This window comes from Larimichthys crocea, chromosome XX, assembly GCF_000972845.2.
Source record: "Larimichthys crocea isolate SSNF chromosome XX, L_crocea_2.0, whole genome shotgun sequence".
In the NCBI taxonomy this organism is placed as follows: domain Eukaryota; kingdom Metazoa; phylum Chordata; class Actinopteri; family Sciaenidae; genus Larimichthys; species Larimichthys crocea.
In genome coordinates, this window is record NC_040030.1 from 3,019,091 (window position 1) to 3,040,680 (window position 21,590).

General features: G+C 43.1%; 2 protein-coding genes across 9 annotated transcripts in view; both read right to left on the reverse strand.

The window, feature by feature from the left end:
• pawr (PRKC, apoptosis, WT1, regulator) overlaps positions 1-3,227 on the reverse strand; it is a 59,891-nt gene extending 56,664 nt beyond the window's left edge. The window contains exons 1-2 of one of the 2 annotated variants that reach the window (XM_019276938.2): positions 3,041-3,227; positions 2,132-2,804 (exon numbers count right to left, since the gene is read on the reverse strand). In XM_019276938.2, the coding sequence (XP_019132483.1) occupies positions 2,132-2,680 (549 nt within the window). In that variant the 5' untranslated portion in view covers positions 2,681-2,804; positions 3,041-3,227. Of the gene's footprint in view, positions 1-2,131; positions 2,808-3,040 lie in introns of both variants that reach the window. The other variant, XM_019276939.2, reaches the window with a different exon arrangement.
• A 9,247-nt stretch (positions 3,228-12,474) lies between these two features.
• Positions 12,475-21,590, reverse strand: part of ppp1r12a (protein phosphatase 1, regulatory subunit 12A) — a 41,514-nt gene continuing 32,398 nt past the window's right edge. For 2 of the 7 annotated variants that reach the window (XM_027272214.1, XM_027272213.1), the window contains 8 exons: positions 20,723-20,844; positions 20,573-20,638; positions 19,529-19,545; positions 19,317-19,434; positions 18,676-18,780; positions 18,537-18,584; positions 17,574-17,624; positions 15,952-16,215 (listed from right to left, as the gene is read on the reverse strand). In XM_027272214.1, the coding sequence (XP_027128015.1) occupies positions 16,078-16,215; positions 17,574-17,624; positions 18,537-18,584; positions 18,676-18,780; positions 19,317-19,434; positions 19,529-19,545; positions 20,573-20,638; positions 20,723-20,844 (665 nt within the window). In that variant the 3' untranslated portion in view covers positions 15,952-16,077. Of the gene's footprint in view, positions 14,368-15,951; positions 16,216-17,573; positions 17,625-17,708; positions 18,419-18,536; positions 18,585-18,675; positions 18,781-19,316; positions 19,435-19,528; positions 19,546-20,572; positions 20,639-20,722; positions 20,845-21,590 lie in introns of those variants that run through there. The other 5 variants (XM_027272211.1, XM_027272210.1, XM_019276914.2 and 2 more) reach the window with 4 other exon arrangements.

Genomic DNA, 21,590 nt, shown 5'->3' on the forward strand with positions numbered 1-21,590 from the left:
ATCATCCAGGTTTTTATTGAGCCACGTTGGCGCAGGCTCGTCTTTAACTCCTCCACGTCAAGCACATTTATCTTTTCTGCGCCTCTGCTTCACAACAGCAGGGTTAAAACTGTAACTCTCCCCATTAGCAGAGAGAGGCGGACAAAGCGTTCAGGTAGCAGCTTCTCATCTGCCCGTCTCTTTTGTTCGTTAAAATGACAAACGTCGTCAACCGTGACTTGATGACAGGTCCAGAAATTAAACTGCCGTCTGCAGCCGGTGTCTGCGACCGTTTGTGGAGGAAAGAGTTCCCACAACCGCGACAAAGCGATGCCTCTTCTCTCGTAGAACAACGAGGCGGATTGCGTCACACGTCCTCCACGTTAAGTTTCATTCATTTCATATTTAACCAGTCCTTCAGCAACTGGATCAAGAAAATAAGGTGAGCCACGTTTATCAAATTTAACTTTTAGGTAAACTTTTGGAATCCACAGATATTCGGATTGGGGCCAAAAAGAACTTGGATTTGGGATTCCCCTATTTAACAGTGTCACTTACGTTCCTGACTATTACGTAACTCAAACTGATAAGGCACCTGCTCACATGACGGCTGAAAACTTTCTACTCATCGAGCATATTTGGGTTTCTCCTAATCCTAAGTGCTTGTCCGGGTTTTTCTATCTCATCATAAACTGTGATACAGACTCTGAGACATTTCTACAAACTCCAGTTAGGATCTGACTTCTCGCTCGCACACAAATCAGCTCACCACTTCATCAGATTACCTCCCGGCTCCCCCCGATAACAGTCTGTTCGCACACTTTACAACACAATCAGCTGCCTATGGGCTCCATCTAACATATCTGGCACAGCACCCGGAGTACTGAAGCCCAGTATTACAGCCTGGCATGCGACCAGCTTTCAAACGGCTTTTGCTCAGGCGCTGCTGAGCACCTAATAACAGGATGTGGAGCGCCAACCGACGAACTGGTCAAACTCCAAAGTTGTTCTGCCCCCGAGGGGCCGGCACCGAGCTCAGGGTGGCTATCAAAGTAAGAGAAGGGGAGGAGGGGGGTGTGGGTACGGGAAGTGGAGGTGGTTATGCCTTAATGAAAACATTTATTTCAACAGTTTGAGTGTTTTTTAGAGTGTGTGTGATTGTACTTAATCACAGCACTAGCCAGGAGTGCTTGTTGGCCGGGAAAGGCTTCGTATCAGAGTTCCTGCGTGGGTCTAAACCACAGGAATTAGCCCAGAGTGTGACATGATTTAAATTCAATAACAATGAACGCCCTAACACACACACACACACACACACACACACACACACACACACACACACACACACCTCCAGCCCCCAGAGCTGCTTACATTTCTCTCCCCGCAGAGGGTCGATAAAAGCGAGCGGACACACGTACGGGAGGAATTTTCGTTGCTTCGCTTTGAATCATTTACGTGTTAAAGCCAGAACACGCTTCCAACAAACGCTACGACAAAGTCACAACAGCACGGACTCAAACTCAAACTCAAACATTAAACATCAAATATGACACTGAAATGCAACAACAACAAACTCGAGGAGCCGACGCTTCACAGATAACCTCTGTATTTGGACAGCTTGATATTTGGTAGAAAGCTGCGTATAAGAAGATATTACTGACTTCACATGATGAATATACGGTCTGTAATTATGTGTGGACACACACTCATTCTGTTCTAGATCAGAGCCCGACCGATATATATCGGTACGTATCGGTATCTGTGCACACGTCAGCTGATCAGTCGGTGAAGTTAATCCACATGCATCATCACTTTCTTTTAACATCTGTCACGTCATGGTTCAGTTTTATCTTCACTGTGTGATGTTTCCTGTGTGTGATCAGCTACTTTAACTGTAAATGATCCATTAATTCATCAATCAGGTGAACAAAGACAATAAACAACTTAAATATAATAATCATAGTGATGTTAATAGACAGTGAGAATGTTTTTTGGCTGCAGTTGCTGCAGAATTAACAGAATAAAAGTGTTTTATAGATGTAAAAACTTTGATCAGCTCTATTTTGGATGTAACAAACACATAAATCTGTCATCACCGGGTCTTTTTAACACTTTTCACACACACCTGTCCCTGCAGTGTCACCTGACTCACCTCATTGGACGGTATGCTGACTACACCTGTTGATCTCCTCTTTTCCCTCAACTTCCTCTTCTCGATCTGCCCTTTCCCCTTCCTGGCACTCGGTCCGGAGCTGTTCTTCTCCTTGGCTTTGCCCGGTGATGGACTCTCCTTGTCACTGTCATTGCACGCCACGGGGCTGGAGTCCGGCGTGGCGCACGGTGGAGACTTCTCCATCTGAGGCGGAGCTTTCTTCAGGTTGCTCCCCGGGGTGACTGTTTCCTCTTCGGCTCTCTTCATCAAAGCCGAGCCGGAGGAGGACCGAGCCACGGAGTAGGAGGAGGGGAGGCAGTTCCCCGGGTTGCCGTTGTTTGTGAGCTCTGCGCCCGCCGGTTGTGGCGGCGGTGGCGGCGGTGCGTGGCGGTTACTGGTGCCGGTGCTGTTTGTGTTGCTGGCACCCAAAGGAGCACCAGTGGCTGCGGCAATGTCCCCCAACATCTTGGCTCTCATTTTCTCCCGTTTCGCCTTCCACTCCTCCAAAAAGTCCGTGGTGGCGTTTGACTTAAATCCGCCTGTGGCCATGTTCCCTTTATTTATTTTATTTTTAAATGTTCCACAAGTTGCTGAAAGTTTAAAAGTTGCAGTGGGTAGAAAGTTTCCCTCCCGTCCTAATGGCACCGCATTCCTCAAGTGATTAAGCAGGCTGCTGCTGACAGGTAGGAGGGGAATAAAAAAAGACAAACACGACATGAGAAGACATTTTCCGCGTCAATAAAACAACTTCTTTAAGTTTGCTGATTAAAAAGCGTCAGATTTAAACTCTCCTGGAGTCTGTGCTGACTTTTCTTTTTACTTTTTTCTCTCGAGTAAAAGTTTGTCAAAGTGCGTAAAAGTCTCCCGGAGCGCAGCGCAGCGCAGCTGTGGATCCAGGTAGAAACTCACCTGCGTGGAGCTCGGTTCCACTCGGTTCCACTCGGTGAGTCGCTCTCCTCGCTCCGACCAGGTGTGCCCCGCGGTCTGCGCACATGAATGGCGCTGAGAGAGGCTGCTGCGCTCGCTCTGCACTCGGACACCACCGGGTGAGTCCCGACAACAGCCGAACACTTCCGAGCGAAGCCGAAGCTACCGTGGAGCTCTGTAATGGCCCTTTAATGTCCCCTGAGGGGCCTCCACTTAGTCAAAGGCGATTTATGGTCAATTTAAAAGGCTTTTATGGTTAACAGTCCATATATTATCACACTTATTATTATATTAATGTCATTTATAGTGCATACCTAGGAACATTCCCACAGCTACTGTAGAGAGTCTGAATAAGATATTTAAATTATTTAATTCATCATAACTCTATTTATTCTTTTACTTTTTTATCTTTTACAGTATAAGAATCAGAATCAGAAGTACTTTATTAATCCCCGTAGGGAAATAGTTTGAATAGAGTTTAATATGGGGTACAAGAGTGTAGCAATGGCTGGATAAAGACGATAAAAATATAAGATTTTTTTTCTTGTGATCTGATTCTTGTCCAGAATACACAAGGTAGTTAATAGGAAAAATTATATATATATATATTATATATATATATATATAATATATATCTATATATATACATATATTTAGAGAGAGAGGAGAGAGAGAGAGAGAGCAGAGAGAGAGAGGAGAGAGAGAGAGAGAGAGAGAGAAATATAGAAATATACTAGAAATAGAAAAATAAATGAGGTACATACACCTTTCAAATATACGGATATGCATGAAAATCAACTTTTAAATTGTTTAATTGTTACTTTTTTATTTGTAAGTTAAAAACTTTTTGGGGTTTTCTGATTGTTGTCCAACAGAATAACAGCATAACAACATATGTGAGTGTGAGGTAGTCAGAGGACACTATGTTAACACTTTAGTCCTTGAAAAATTTAGATTTTTTAATGTTTAATATTCTAACTTTACTTATTTGGGTCCATTATCATTGATATTTTATAGATTTAAGTAATAACTTACAAAGAAAAGAGGGATTCATTGATCATGAAGTTATATGGGTGTGTACATCGTATCACTTCACGTCATTTCAGAGTGAATCATTCTGGATAACACTGACATTAACGTCAGACGTTTAAGAGTCGAGGACCCTGAAAGCAGCCACCGTGTTTGTGAAAGACTCCACACACCTGAAATCACAATGTCACAGATTCTGGCCTTCAAACGGACTCTGATGATTGCACAGTTGGAGTGAAACGTTTCTGCAGGAGAGCGTTCCACGACGACTGAACGCTCCCACGCAGATCTCACAGACTGACTCCCTCAGGCGCCGGATGACTCATCCGAGCAGCACCGATCAGAGACGAGCCTCCCTGTTCATCTCGTCACACATGCTGATCATGCACTCGCTTCCAGCTAAAAGGGACGATGGCGATATGAGAAGATTGAGAAGTTTGTGTCCTGCACAGAAATCTGAATAGTTATTGAAAGTTAAAGATCTCCTGCACACCTTATTACATCGCCTGCATGTCCATATTCAGTCCTCACACACGTGTAGTACGGCTATTTTAAAGTATTTTTAATAGCGGGGTCAACATTTGCTTCACTGGTGACAATAACAAGCACATGTAAACACAAAATCTATAAACTGTTTACAGATCTGAGTCATAGTCTGTGTCTTAAAGTACAATTTAAAATGCTCACATTACACTTTAGTCATGTTATTCTTATGTTAGGTTTATGATTTCGTTCTTTAAAAAAACTTTATATGTGTAAAAGATAAAAAATGGATTTGTGTGCATGTTTTTAATACTGTACAACCGAAAATAAGAATCATCATCATTTCTGTTAGTGTAGGACGAGCTACAGACGGAGCTGACCGCCGTGTTTCTGCAGTAAACAAACCAAACGTGAGTTTTCTGGCCGCTGTAGTCTCTCCAACGTGCTTAAAAGGAAAAGGTTGAGGTGAGGGGTATTCAGTTGGCTTCACTTCACTAGATGCCACACCGCATCCTGAACACTGGACCTTTGTAGTGTAACATGAAAGTAGTTTATTACATTTGAAAATAGTTTTTTTATTGAATGTGGAACCTTCTCTGATGATTCAAGCCACCGTGAAGGTTTTGACAGCTTTGACAACGATGACGAGAAGTTCTTGGATTCATTCGAAAAACTGAGATTTGAACATCTGCAACTCAAACTGAGAAATCTGCTGACGTCCTGTAGGATCCAGTATTTCTTTTCAGCTCAGCTTCATGTTTGTTTCTGCAGCTCTCAGCTCTGAGGAAACATAATGAACCCAACAAACTGCAAGTCATCGCTGCGTGCTGACGCAAAGCTTCCTCGTGAAAACTCTGCACTGACATCCAATCCTCGTGCGCTCTGCTATTACCTCACTTCTGATTTAAACCTGCTATAGGTGCTTCCTGTCAGAAAACCCAATTTCACGCATGGATAACAGCCCTATAAGTTAACTGTGCTGAAGGCTACGAGCCGTATGGTGTTGCATTTGCGTGCGTCTATTTCTCCCGAGGGTGCACTGACTTTCAGGCGAGTTTATCACTGATATGTTATTTTCTTTCCCTCAGTAATATCCATGTTATTTCCTGCACAGGTCTACAAATGTGACCCATAAACATGGATGGAAACCGTGCAGGCATTCAGCCATCATCTCCGTGCATGTGCCAAAAAATCCTTTTGCAGATAATGAGAAAACTTGGGTGGAGCAAAAGGAGTAAAGGCGCCTTTCCTAAAAATAAACCCTGATCTACGGACTCAGGTCACACTGCTGCATATTTAGCATATTTCTGTCTGCTCTTGAAGAGGGGAAAAAGAAAAAGAATGAGGGGGCACAGGGGTTGTCGCTGAGTGTTTCCTTCCATGCCAACACAAACTGCTTCTAACTAAATCCCATTAACATTCCAGCGACGGGGACCCAAAGTAAGCGTGCTCAGACTCCATACTGAGTGTTTTATTCAGTGTTTATATTTATTCAAACCACCGTCTCTCAAAGATTTATGGTGCTTTTTTTTTTTTATTACTATAACGGCAGGATCGCAGCGTTTTGCGGTTAAAGAGGAGAAAATGAATTGCTCGCCCGGCTGTAAAATAAGCATCGCGAGTAACCTGAAATTTAGATTAAACATAATGTAATGGCCACTCTTGCGTTCACACATTTTCATTTATTTGACAGTAATGTTGCAGTCAAAAGCTATTAGGTGGGTAATTTTGTAGCGAGCAGTCTACACCAGGAGTTCACTCCCCCATGAAATTGTTTATCCAAGAGTAAGTAAGTATTCAAGAAATGTTTCTCTCAAGACTCCCAGATGTTCAGTTTGCAGAACCAACAGTTCCTCTGCAGTCAGGATAGAAATATTATGAACTCTGCAGCAGAGAAAGAGAAACTGAGACTGAGACTGAGACTGACTGAGACTGAGACTGACTGAGACTGAGACTGAGACTGACTGGGAAATCCTGTTAGTCCATCAGACGTTGATGGCCACAAACATCTTTTAACAACAACAAATCAGATCTAGATCTAGATCAGAGTCTATCTTATAAGATAATGCAGTTCCTCAAACGTCCACTTGAGGCTGGCTCCAGAAGTGAGTCAGTCTCCATAAGTCCCCATGTTCAAATGTCCAACTTCACAGCAGAAATAAACATGTTTACATCCTGGTACAAAAAACAGTTTTGGTCTCTGTAGCTAATTTCCCCGTTCATGACAACTGTACTGAGGGTGAATTTATATACAACTCACCTGTTCACTGTTTTAGAACGGCCTTCCCTAAGTCCTGACTCAAACCCCAGAACATGTGGACAAGCTGAAGAAACAACAAATTTAACTGAACTGCACCAATTCTGTCAAAGGGAGTGGTCAGATTCAACCAGAAGCTTGTGGGTGGCTACCAAAAGCGCCTAATTGAAGTGAAAATGGCCAAGGGACATGTAACCAAACATTAGCATTGCTGTATGTATATTTTTTGACCCAGCAGATTTGGTTCAGTTGACCCATAATAAAGTCATAAAAGAACCAAACTCCATGAATGTTTTTTTGTGACAAAGAAGTATCTGTTCCAACCACTCTATCAGAGAAAAATGAGAGTTGTAGAAATAACTGGAAACTCAGGACAGCCATGACATTATGTTCTTTACAAGTGTATGTAAACTTCTGACCACGACTGTAGGTGCCGTTACAGATGGCTTATTAGAGCAACCAGGTGTCATCGGCCCACCTCAGGTCCACCGATATTAGCTTCGGAAGATCTGTGGGTGACGTCACTCAGGCTCTGTCCATTCTTTATAAAACATGCTAATTTAAAGGTGCAGGCAGGTGGATTTTGTTAACTATGCTCGGTGTTTCCCACTGTGTCCAGTCTTTATGCTGGTATTGATCTTTTAATCAACTCTTGGCCACAAAGCATTGAAGTATTTCCCCTAGAATATCCCTTTATTTATATTTATAATATTTATTAACTCCATGAGTCATGAAACCACTCTTGAATCCTCTTGAATCCTCTTGGATCTTGCTTTAGTGGCGTAAACCATCACAGTAAACATCAAATGTCCATTCATGGTGTTACAGATTCAAAAATGGACTGACCCAGACTCCTAGTGTGGCTAAAACTGGTGGAAAACACCATTAACATGGTTTGGAAAACCTTCATATCACCGTCTGGGAGCTGTCTAGTATAACCAAAGGAGATTTCTGTGAAGCATTAGAGCATACTCATATTCCCCGATGATCCTGGATTTGAACTGTTGAGCTTCCTGTCACAGGCCTGCTGCGGTGTAACCCTGTTTCACTGCGGGCTGCGTGGTCAACAGCAGGAAGGAAACTAAGTATTGGGAAAACAGAGAGCTTTTGGTGACACACTTCCTATAAAAAAACAGAGTGTGAAAGTCGGCGCAGGAACATTCTCAAGGCCTGGTAGAAGGTCCATGACAGACCTTTGCAGAAATCATCACCAAACTTCATCAGTGCTACAAGAGGAGTAAAGCACGGTGTAACCGTCGCTGTTAAGGGTTCCTCTTTGTTCTACAGAGCTCACGAGTTTACCCGTTATCCCCTCTGTGCCCTCTTAACGGCTCTCAGTACCGTCCCGCTGCCATCTGCATGGTGCCATCTGTTGACGGTGATGGCGTGATGGTGGGTGACTGTGTGGGTCAACATGCCGACCTCTTCCCAGAGCTTTGTGTCGCCGAGTTGGCTGCACACACACACACACACAAACAAAATATCATGGCATTGTTTTGATGCTGGTGGAAGCATCGTCTTTGCTTCATGTTGTGATGTTTCTTATTACGACTTATACAACTTAATACTGAAGAATTAAAGGGCCACTTCTTGATTTATATGTCGATTCAAATTTGATGTTTTAAATACAGCTGTAGAAACTGACATACAGCTACAGCTACGCAACTCATCATAACGGAGAATACAGGCTTGTTTTACTGCAGAGTTTACAAAAACTAGAGACATTAATAACCTTTAAAGTCAGTGTAAAGTCAGAATAAATGTGTTCTGAGTTTGTCAGACCAAAGAAGAAAGTGTTATTAACCATCCAGCCAAATTTGAACGATTAAAAATATCAACTTTATGAAATTAGGTGTCAAAATCAGGTAAAAATCTCTTTAACTTTATGAAATTAGGTGTCAAAATCAGGTAAAAATCTCTTTATCTCTCTTGATCAGGGTGGCCTCAGCGTGTCATCGAGCCACCCTTTAAGGACCGCCCACAAAATCCTGAGACTGAAAACTGGTGAAAAACAGTTTGAACCTCCAACTCCACATTTCAGTAATATATTCATTTAAAATTAATTTTAATTTTTTGTGTATCAGGTGACACTTTTATCTTTTACATTTACATGATGGATCCTGACTTTAGAGGATCAGTTGTGACCAGGTCTAGTTTCTGAATGCAACCCCCTCGCACCGTGAACATGCAAGAAGTATTTAGTTTGTCTATTGTGGGCTCTGTAGATATAAAAGATTCATTTCAAGCTAAAAATAACTTCAAATAGAGCACCATAAATCTCACACAATGAATCTTAAGCTTTAGATCTTAAGGGTTTTTTTTTTCAGTGTAGTCCTCTGTGGGCAGATCAGCTCAGTGGATTCACTTCATAATTACCATTATGATGCTGTAACGTCATACTGAAGCACACACTCAAGTTAAATTTGGTGCAGGAGGTTTGTATTCTGTCACATTGGCTACACTGGCACCAGTTCCACCTCCATAAACGACTTAACTGGTCATACTTGTTGATTAATTCCCCGTCGACCTACTTTCTGATCCATTAATTCATCACTTAGCCGCACAGTTATGTGTCCTCTGCTTTTATAAGCTCTTGAACCTTCCCATGATACATCACAGCGCTGGATACTAAAGGAAAAGACGTCTCTATATCCTTATCCGCAATCATTCCAATGCCGCTTTGAATCACTCTTCTCTAACCGAGCGTGTTTGTCTTTGTTTCAGCGGCAGACCCGAGCTGTCACTTCATCAGGACGCCTCGATTTGTCATTGTTTGTCATCGCAGAGAAACCCCGCTGCTGTTTGTCCTCGCCGCCGAGGGGTTTTTGCTCAGCCAGCGTGTCTGAGTCGTGTGTTTTTGGAGGTTTTTTTAAATGCAATCGGGGAGGAGGTTTGTTTGGCTCGCTGCACTTTTACGGTAGAGAAGAGAGGGAGTTTAAGCCACGGTGGAAATAAAATGAGTGGGGAGGATGAGTGTGAGCGTCTCCGTGTGTGACAGCAGTTGCCAAGATCTAATTCCTCCTTTATGGATGATTTCCAACCTAGAAAAGCACAGCGCGTCATCTCATGGTGGAGCTGCTGTCAGGAATCAAAGAGACCAGCCAGCAATCGCGAGAATTATTTTTAGGTCTCGAAAGCTCCTGCTGAGATTTATTACTGGTCACATTTCTGGTGTTTTTGTGAACAACTAGTAATAGCAGTGTTCTTTTTTTAATGTGTTTTATTACAATTTATTTAAAAAATTGCCTCAGATTTTGGAATCTGGCTGCAGGAGATTTGCAAACATTCAGCAGCAGGAGCATCAGTGAGGTGGGTGCTGATGTTGGGCGACTTGCTGCTTCAGTTCATCCTGAAGGTGTTGGGTGGGGTTGAAGAAGTCAGAGTTCCTGTGCTTCCACACCAAACTTAGAGAACCATTTCTTCATTGCTTCGTACAGGTTTGCACGCTGGTGCGGCGTCTGAACGTTGTGGGGAAGATTTTCCGGTCTATCTAGGTTCCAACCCTCACCTGTGGTCATGAACTTTAGGTACTGATCGAAAGAATGAGAGAATGGATGGATGATGGCTCTGCCACCTGTACGCTCAGGGCGATCCAAACTTTTCTCGTCTGTTGTTCCCCGTTGGTGGAACATCCTACCAATTCCTACCAGATCAGGGACGTACCTCTCTACCTTCAAAAACCTCCTGAAGACCTCCAGCTCTTCAGAGAAGGACCTCCACTCCAACACTACCAACAACTGGACATGATAAATCTATCCCCCTTCACTAATATGTCCTTGTCGCACTGTCGCTTTGGATAACAGCGTCACTGTAGATGTGGAGTATTAACACTTACTTAGAATTAAAGGACCAAACAGAACTACCAAAAGTTTGTGTGTGGAGAGGTGTGACCACAGATTTTAGTGCACATTGTTGCCATGTGGTCACATTTTTCTAACGTGGTGATGATCCATCTAACGCAGGTAGTCCACTCCTGCAAAGGAAGGAATGAAAACCGTAAAGAGACTGTCAGCGAAAATGTTTCATTTATGCAGAAAAAGGCTGAAACATGCAAGAACTTTGGTTGACAAGAAGCTTTTAAAAAAGCATTCATGGTACCCAAAGGATACACCCTACTGACTTACCCCTACAGTTCACAGGTCAGCGAATGCACGATGTGCCGGCCTGGATGAAAGCCTGTGGAGCAACATTTATCATCCACAACAGATGTGAAGTAAAAAAAAAATTTAAAAAATGCAGGTTAAAGATCAGAATGCACACGTGGAGGTACAGAGCTCGATGTCGTTTTTTCTGCCTCGGAGACAAACGACACGAAAAGGCAGAATTAATTTAAACCATTTGTTGCTATAATTTCACGCTGTGACTCTTTAAGGTCGGGGATCTGTCTAAAAGAGTTTTTCTCTCTCCAGTCGAGGTCCTGATGAAGACATTCTGCTCGTAACGGCTGAGGAAGCGTGTCCATGGCACGGTACAAACACAAACCAGACTTCTTAACCACGTGCTGAGGCAATGGAAAATAAGAGATGCTTTTGCATGACTCTGGGCAATTACAGCCGATACCACCGCTTATCCCCAAAGCTTAAACCGGAGATCAGAGCTCTTCATCACAGGTTTAAAGAGCAGGTCGCACCCGGTGAGCTATCACATGCAGAAATGTGTTTTTACGGCCAAGTTAGTTCAACAAACGCTGTCATATAAATCACATAAAGAGGAATCTGTCTTATTCACATCCTCCCTCCGGCTTTATGGTTGTGTGTTATTCAACACTGGGCTGCACAAAGTTTCAAAGTGGTGCAGATTCAGGGGGTATGAAGACATCTGCAAGGATTTTAACAGAGAGGGAAGGGCTGCTGATTGAAGATCTTGAGGTCAAGACATTCTGCAATGTGCAGGACTCCTGTCTCTGCATGTCTGGATATTCATGAGGATGTGAGGTAAGTGTTTCAGTATCCGGTATTACATTTGGATTTATGCGTGAGGATTAGATTAATTAAACTAAACTGCCCTGATTAGAAGTGTATAGACTCAATAAATCCTCCACTGTAGTAAAAGAAAGGAAAGCTGAGCACCATCTACTGGTGTGACGGAGAGTAGCAACACTGACATGGCTCCCTGATCCCTGTTAGAGATGGAGTATAGATACACAAGATATAACTTATATAAGTATACATGAAGGTTAAATGTTGAAGTTTAATTCAAAGATTTAGGTGAAACTACTTTCTATCTAAGAAATAGTCCCTCACAGCAAGAGCTGATCATCCAGAGCAACATCAACACTATTTTTTTTATTCAAGAAATGCTGCCGTTAATGATTAGAAATGCAATTTTTAATCCAAGAACCACAAACAATATTATTATTCACCCCATTCTATTGTTTATCATCATTTCTCATTTTATTTAACATTTATCCAACCAGAAAACTTGAAAATAGATTTTGCTCAGAGAAGATAAGCAGCAATAAAAATGGGTAAAGTGAAAAATATCACGAGAAAGTTAAACAGAAACATCCTGAATAAAACTTAAGACGGGATTCTTCGGCTAAACGTGAGAAAAATATGTATGAACTAACCTTTTTATACGGAGGTCAAACGAAGCCGGCGTAGACGGACAAACCTTTAAAAGAACTCAAAAATAAACGAGACGTGGGAACTTTACAATGTACAAGTTTATTTTTAATGAACTCTTCAGTGGTTGGTAGTCACAGCACAGCTTGCATGTATTAAGCCACACACCTATTTTACAAGATGACGGGAAAAAAAAAGAAAAGAAAGAAAAATAAAACAAACAAAAAAAAAGTCTAAACCAGAGTAGATGTTCATCAGTCCATCTGCAGTGACTTTTTTTTTTTAAACTTCTTTTTACTAAAATATCCTTAAAAGGCCACTGAAATGCATAAAATGTTTTCAGATGCATGAAATATTCGATGGTGGCGCGACTTTGCTTTTAAACCTGACATCAAGAAGACTCCTCACATGGCATCGACAGTGCATGTAGACATTGTAAAAAGGACTGGGTTAGCGATACCTAAGATATTCTTTTTTTATTTTATTTATATTTTAGTGACAACACCTCGGCTATAATACTACAGCTTTAAAAAAAAAAAAATTTAACAGCACTCTTCCAAGATACTGAGTACAATGAAAGTGAAATGTAGTGAAGCAAGTTTTTTTTTCCTTTTATCTCACAATTAAATGCGAGCGCTTAATTTTAAACTGGAAAAAAAATAAAAATAAAAGAAGCACTGAACACCGCCGAGCGTCTCGTGTACGAGAAAGAGGCTCTACTGTACTGCGTCCAATGTCTTTTAGACTATAAAAAGAAAAAGAAGAATTAAAAACACACCTTTTTGTCCTCTGGAATTTGTATACTTTTTAATAGTAACAGACGGGAACCATAAACGCATGCCATGTGCTGGTCTCAAACAAATACATACAGGTATATACAGCATCACTCAGTACCTGCTAAAACAAAAAGTGAGAAATACAGAGTATACACGGACTACACTACAAACTTAAAAAAAAAAAAAAAAAGAGGAGGAGGAGGAAGGTGAGCGATGGAAGCGGTGGAAGAGTGAAAAAAAAAAATCCTACGTGTGATGGACTCATTAAAGCGTTTTTAAAAAAAAAAAAAAGAGAGAAAGAGAAATGCATATTGCACATACAGTGAAAGCTTAAATTCCACCAGGTCCGCCTCGTTTCGCTAAAGCGAGTTCAAAAAACAAAAACCAAAAAAAAAAAAAGTTCCCTCTTGGAGGAAGACACACAGAGGTACAAAATAAAAGTTTAAAAAAGAAAAAGTGTGTGTGGAGAGAGGGGAGGGCCACGAGGAGCTGATGATGTGAGGAGGGGGGGAGGCAAAAGTGGCACAGCACACCGACACATGGAGAGGAAACAAAAAGATGTGGCACGAATAAAATCAGGAGGTGTCGGATAATATCAGAGAGAGAGAGAGAGAGAGAGAGAGAGAGAGAGAGAGAGAGAGAGAGAGAGAGAGATATAGAGAGAGAGAGAGAGAGAGAGAGAGATTTTTTTTTTTCTCGTTTATGTACAACTAAGGCTTATTGGTTAAATAGTTTTCAGGCTTCCCCGCCCGCGATGCTTTTTAAAACATGCTCATCATCAAACAACCCTTTTTTCTTTTTGCTCTGTAAACTCTGTTTCTCTAATCGTGGGGTCGAGTGGATTATAGTCGGAGGAGGAGGTGGTGGTGGTGGTGGAGGATGGATGGATGGATGCTGCAGTGGTGGTGGAGCAAAAGGTAGATAAAAGGAGTTGGGAGAAGTAAAAAAAAAAAAGGACAAAAACAAAAAGAAAAAAGGAGTCTTGTCTCTGATGTCTGTTGCAATTAATATCTAAATGTGCAATTCCATTAGTCACTGCCATGGGGGGCTAGAGGGGGTGCAGAAGACGGGGCCGGGCCGGGCCGGGCCGGGCTGGGTTGGGCGGGGTCTGTTCTACTTGGAAAGCTTGCTAATGACTCGAATGAGCGCTCCGTTCTCGTCCTTTAGTCTCTGGTTGTCTGCTTTCAAGTCTGGGAGCGTCTGAAAGGGAATTTAAAAAAAGAAAAGAAAAAGGAAACAAGGGGAGAAGGGGAGGAGGAGACAGACAGAGAGAGAGAGGAGAGGTTTAGACAGTGGTGACAGCGAAACATGGCGTTGTTAAAACCAGTCAGGTCAGTTTTTGTTTTTTCTATAAAAAAAAAACAAAGTGTTAATTGCAGCCTGTGTAAAGCAGTCTTGGAGTCACACAGCATCTCTCATGTTTTCTCCTTTTTTTTAAAATTTAAATAATAAAAATCACATCCGTGTTGTCCAAGTCAGGAGAGAGAGAGAGAAGTCAAAGCGGGCACACCGCAGGCCAAAAAAAAAGATCCTGAGGAAAGCCATGCAGAGTCTGAACGGGCCGCTCGCTCCACAGCGGACACAGACGGAGTCACGTTATCCTGAAGAAACCCGGCAAGTGTCACGTTAAAGGTCCAGTGTGTGTTTAGATTTAGCATAACACTCATAAGTGTGTTTTAAATCAGTGTGTAATCACCTAAAAATAATAAATAAATAATAATAAATGAACGGAGAAACCGAACCCTGATCTGGAACTTGTTAAACCGCATTAAAACATCCCCTAAACGCACGTTAAGATGAGATCAAACTATGCCGCATATGTTCATTTTAATTATTCATTCATTTCAGTAAATTATTAAAGAGCAGAGTGTTTTCTGTCGCCCTCGTGACACCTGCCGGGTTTCGTGGAATTCCAGATGAAGCTCCTGAAACGTCAGACGACGTCGACAACACGCTCTCTCTTTTTTTTTGGGATGACGTGTTGCGTCTTGTACGATCTGACTGCAGAAATGTTGAGTCATGATTCGCTGAGCTTGAATTTAAACTGATGTGACCCGTTCTTTTAAAAAAAACAGAAACATGTACAGAGGCTGTGCAGACCGTACGGAGAAGATTTCATGTTCTGATTGCAGATGACAATCAACCGCTACGTTCGGACATTCACTCGTGAACTCTGAAGTTCTTTAAACTCGATACAGATCAGGCACGATGCTGAAACCTGCGTCCTTGTTGGTGCATGCAGCCGACTTTAAACATTTGTTGATGTCATCAGTCAAATTAAAAATTTGGGGAATAAAAAGAAAGAAATAAAAAAAGTTCAATCTCTGATGATTTGGGCCAAAAAAACAAACAAGGGAAGCCACTTCATGCAAAGAAGCCAGAACAAGCCAAACTGAACAAGTGCGCTCCCTCTGACGGAAGCACCACAACTAAAAACTACCAAGAGGACGCTCTCCTTCACAGCACAGCGTGTTTGGACATAATCGAGTCAGTTTAGACACCTCACGGTCTCGAATGATACTTACCGAGTTATTTCTCTGCCCATTAGACAAATTCAGGATGTTTTCACGAGGTGTGTAGGTGTGGAAATCACCTGCGAGTCATGTACTGTGAAAGGAGAGCGTCCTGTTGTGTCAACTAAAAAATAAAAAAATAAAAAACACCCTCCCCAATCTGAAAACCAAAAGCTCTGGGGAGGCAGAGGGGGGAGGAAAGGGAAGTTTACAAAACCAGTGGTGGTTGGGCGGCTGGGCACCTGCCTGTCTATGGGTGCGGGCAGAGCACGAATGGAGCATGAGAAGAAGAAGAATGGGGGTTGGGAAGAAGGGGGGAAAGGAAAGGTGAGGAGGAAGAAGAAGAAGAAGAAAGAGGAGGAGGAGGAAGAGATGGTGGTGGACAGACGGACGTGGCTTAGAGGTCGACGGTGGGCGGCTGGCTGCAGGCGGACTGCGAGAGCTTTGCCAACACGCGGGACAGGGCCCGGTTCTCAGCCTGCAGCCGCTCTTTAACCTGCCGCAGGGCCTGAACCTGCTTTACCTGGGGGAGGTTCTGCAGGAGGGAGGGGAGGGGAGAGGAGGGGGGGGGAGGGAGGAGAAAACAACAACCACAACAGAGGAGAACAAGGAGAGAGAGAGAGAAGGAGGGAGGGAGTGAAAGAATGGCAGAAGATAAAAGAGGAGTGAAACAAATGAGGAGAGAGAAGGATTAACGAGGGACAGGATGAGATAAATGAACATGAGAAGAGGGGCCGAGAGGAAGGAACAAAAGGGAGAACAGAAAAGGAAGATTGTTAGAAAAACGGGGACAGACTTTGGAAACCGAAGGAAATGATTCAGAGCTCGTTCGTCCGCTTCGGCGTGACGCTCGGAGACAGAATGGAAAAGTGACAGTGATAAGAGCGGCCGGCTGTCTACCACCTAAAAATAAACACACTTGGTTATCACAGCGATGGGAACACACACACTGGCTTACTCCACTTTAATGGACGCTTCCTTTCCTCTCTCCTCCTACGTCTCCATTTAAAACATCGATTGCAACAGCTGACCTGAGACGTGCCCTGAACTTTAGCAGACTAACGTAACAGAGATGAGGTACAAACATAAAGAAATCACATTTGTAAAATGAGTTTGTAGATATTTTAAAAAAGAGTCACTACGTTTGACTCATTCTCTTTCTGGCTGTTTGTAGCTTGAATGTTGCGCGTCTAGTCAGTTTCTTAAAGTCAGCTTTGGGACTAAGATAAATAAAAAATACATTTTTAACAAGAAAAAGAGTCACATGTTACATAAATGTAGGATATATGTATGTATAAATATGCTTTGAGTTCAAATGTTTCGACAATCAATTAAGTCTGCACAGGGTGTTTTATTTTGAAAAATCCACTGGATTCTGTGTCTGTGACTTCCTGTCAGCGCCTCGAGCGGAGTTTGAAACTTTGACTGGAACGTTATATTCAGGCCGATATGGTACTTCTGGTTCAGAGCTGGTGTTTGCCTACATTTTACATCATTAATGTTTTATTTCTCAAACGTCTTTGTCAGGTAATAAAGACACTGCACTGCAGATGTTGGCATCTAGCTGCTGAAAGCTCGACAAATAAAGTGGTTTAGAATAATCACAATTATCTCAGTCAGACGTCACCTCAGTTTGAAGTCGTTATCTTTTTTTCGGCATCCTGGCATTTTAAAATGACTCACGTCTCCTATTAAACCCAAAAAAGTGACCTGGATTTCTGTAGAGAAGGGACTCAGACTGAAGTGACAGCTGTTTGCACCGTCCTGGAACTCACAAGCACCACCTACGCACTCGCTATGATTCTGACTCCATCAATGGAAATGAACAGAGAATATAAAGCACTGTGTCTGTGTGTGTGTGTGTGTGTGTGTGTGTGTGTGTGTGTGTGTTACCTTAAGTTCCTCCTCCATCTCAGAAATCTTCCTTTCTAGAGCTCTTTTTTCCTGTCGTGGGCGGAAGAGAGAGCGTTAACTCCAGACTTTCAGACAGACAGTAAATAAATAAATAAATAAGCAGTGAACACACACACACTCTTGGGCTGGTGCAGGCTCTACAGTACACACACTGCATAAAATGAGGTGTGAGAAGATGGTGAGGGTGTAGCGACATCACACACACTTGAACACACGCATGTCTGTGAGGCGTCTGCAAGCAACAGCCAGTTTGGACTTAATATCCATGTTCAGGGATGTTTACAGGATTTATTTTTAAAAACAGGGCGGGATGAGTTGAGAAATGGGGACGTGGATGTTTAGAGATGGTGTTGGATGGTTTGTTAAGGACATGACTCGTGGACGAGGGGTCAGAATGTTTTTTTTTTGTATTAGAAAAGGACGTGGAGACAAATGGAGGATGGTCGTGAACGTGTTGGGGGTTTTTATGTCTACACGGCTGCAGCTGAAGACGCCGGCATGATGCCTGAACGAGTGAGGAAACACCATGCACATGTTCTTTAAAACGACTCTTCTACTTCCTGCGTAAAATCCAGACGAACACACTTTCACACACATGAAAATAACAAAGTAAGCATTCTGGAGAAGAGGTGACCACACGCTGCCTCTGTGAGAGAGAAGGTGGCGGGGACGAGGGGGAGGAAGGAAGCCCCTCCCCCTCCTTTCGACCCCGGCTACAAGGGCGTGTGTGTGTGTGACACGACAGCCAGCAGCAGAGAGACTGATACAAGAACTCAGGTTAAGATCATACCAGCACCCAGGTGATATTGGGGCCTGCTTGTTACCTTCAGACATAAACCCATTGGTGGCGTTAATGCAGGTCGGATCCATCAAAATGTCTGACTCATCTTTTCATGGCGTTACTAAACAAACAATGTGTGCATGAGCTGCTTCTGTCATTACCCTTTTCTCCATCTCAAGCTGTGATCGGTCGGCGTAACGTTCCTGCCTCTGCAAACCAGACAAATGGAAAAGTTAGTGCACTCATCGGGACTCGTTTCGTCTCGTCTAACGAGCTGATGAGCGTGCGAGCTCGGCGTACCTGTGTGGCCTTCTCTAGCTGTAGCTTCAAGTCTGCCAGCTCCAGGTCCGTGTCACGTAACTGGGCCTTCAACTTCTCGTTCTCGGCTAAGATCTGCTCGTAGAGCTGAAAGGGACAAACGACAAACCAAAGAGCTGTTTTTCAAAATGTTCTTACATGTTCCACGTCTGGTGAGTAGGAAGCTGTTTGGCCTGTACTTTGTTTGGATTGTTCAAATTAGACTCAATGATTTGTTATTTAGGCCTTTAAAGTTCTTTTTTCCCCCTTTTTCTACATCATAAATACAGCTCAACAAGTCAGTGACTCACTCTGGTCCACCATGGGACTCCTGCACTTATATCTGATTAAGAAGACTGAAATAAACAAGAAACTCCAAACACCTTGGGGTGATTTCAAACTGTTTGAGAAATAAACCTGTTTCTGTTCGCTTGGATGCGTCACTCGCTGCTTTTTTAGAAATAAAGCTGTCAGCAGTCTATGACTGATTGTGTGATAGCATCTTCCCAGTGCCTACTTGCATTTTAATTCAATCATTATATATAAATAAATAACGTATATAAAAAGTAGTGGAAGTTTTCTACGCACAAGAATCAAACCCATGACCTCACGGTTGCATCCAGAAACGAATGAAGGAGTTTTACCTTCTTATAATCAGTGGTGTCGTCTCTGTCCAGTCGGCTTGAATACGTCCTTCGACTCTCACCGTAGCCACGGCTAGAAAGAGTGTCATTACGATCTAAGGATGAAGTGATCTCATTCCTACATCAACAAGCGACAACAGGCATTTAAAATCAACGTGGTTAATGAATCAGAAGGGTAACGAGCAGAGAGAGTAATATGAAGGGAAACATACCTGGACAATCTGTCACTCTGTAAGGAAGCAAAGAAAAAAAAAACAAAGTGTTAATGTTTACGGAGAAGAAACATTTTAAACTAAACCTCCACCTTCAGAGTCTGCAGCCTTCCTCCACACACACCTGACCTACATACACACTCATCACCCCGAGGCCTACAGCGTCTCCGAGCCGAGCTGAGCCGCAGCCCTGCCAACGGGGGCCGGCATCGGATAGGGAGGGTCGGGTCGAAGGGTCGGACTTCCAGCTATTTTTAAAAATCGCGGCCCGCTTCCTGAGGGTGGTGACATAACAACGCTGCAATTTTAGCGAAGGAGGAGTCATGAAGCCTTCGAGGTTCGAGTCATCAGATAAGATGAATTCTCTCCTCAAACGTTTTGCTGTTTCTGATTCACAGACTATGAAGCTTTTTCATCACCGTGCTGAGATAATTGCTGATTTCCTATCGAGTGCTCTGTTGCTGCTCCACCCTTCACTCCGTCCCTGCAGGAAGCTGTGCACGTCTTTCTCGTCTCCCTGCTGATCGTGCTCGAGTTAACGACTACTGTCTGCTCTGCGAACGACACTCCCATCCCGACAGGAAGTTTGAACACTTTGGTACAACTTAACGTTGCTTAAATGTTATTTACAAAAACTCTGTGTGTGTGTGCTTCGACCCCTGTGACCAGGACTTCCTTTCCTTTGTACGTGTGCATGTTTTCAAACCCCCGCTGATCAACGGCTCAAACTACTTTTGGGTTGCAAGGTCACCCCGGCAACCGGACAATCACCAGAAGATAGAAATAAAAATTCAAAGGCTGCGCAGAGAGTGAAAAGGAAAGATACGTGGGAGGGGAGGAAGTCATAACTGTACAGGGGAGATATCAAAGACTCGTGGCCTTGACTTCATGAGATGAGACCAGAACAGAGAATAAAATGTAGACGGGCACAAATCAAATGGAGGTCGCGCCACACAAGAAAAGCAATAGGACTAGCTCAGTTTTGGCCGGAGGGCTTCTGCTTTTATCGACTTTTTTTTTTTTTTTAAGTGTGTGTCGAGTTACCTGTGGCTCTCCCTTGATGCTGCCCTCCTCGGAGTCGGACTGCTGGTCGGGGTCGTTTTCATCACCCTGGAGTTTAAAGTAAAGAGAAGAGTTACACATGACTGAAATAATAATCAAAGAGGAACGTTTAAAAAAGGATCTGCGTCTCACATCTTGTGTCCAGAAGGAGACGCCGGTGGAGCGTCTCTTCTCGCGGGGCCGCCTGCGTTCCCGTATGGAGCGGGACTGAGACTTGTCCTCTCCCTCCTTCTCCTCCTCCTTTCTGTCCATTTCTGTCCACAACGACAAAAAGGTCACGACACACACACATGATTATTAAAACATCTGCTCCTCTTGTCCGCCCCTGAAGCATCTTTTGCTTTTGCTCATTTCACCGGAACACGATTTGACCCCCATCGATGTAAACACAGTGAGAAAAATGGGAACGCTCGGGTTAAATAAGGTGACGCTTTGACTTCTTGACAAGGCACAATCAGGAAAACAACTTGACTTGGCTCGAGTTCAGAGAAAAAGAGAGTGAGAGAGAGAGAGAGAGAGAGAGACAGAGAGAGAGAAAGGCTTTTGGTTGTGGGGGAACAAAGCAGTCAGTGTTTCCTTCCTTCAGTTGAACAGATTAAAGCTGCCTTCTATTTTCCCAGGGATGCTCCGTGGATTTATTCGTCAAGAGAAGGGCTACTTAATTTAAAAAGGCAACCCGATCCTCCTCTGTCTCAGAGCCCTAATCGGCGTGTGGCACTTTGCCCGTGTGAGCGTGGACCTGTGGAGACAGATACCCACAGCCACGCCGCCGCTCGCTGGGCCTGTTTGTATACATACGGCTTTATTATTATGAAGAGCGGGTTCAGTCAGTTTCAGTGTCGTGCTTTTTAGTTCGCACGCCTACTCCAGCTCCCATAAAAACATCAAGAGCAGATTTACGGGTAACATCCTTATAGTCCATGTAAAACGGATGAAGATGTGTAGTTATGAAATGATTTTAAACAGCTGCTGTGTTTTTAATATATTTAGTCCGTCCGTC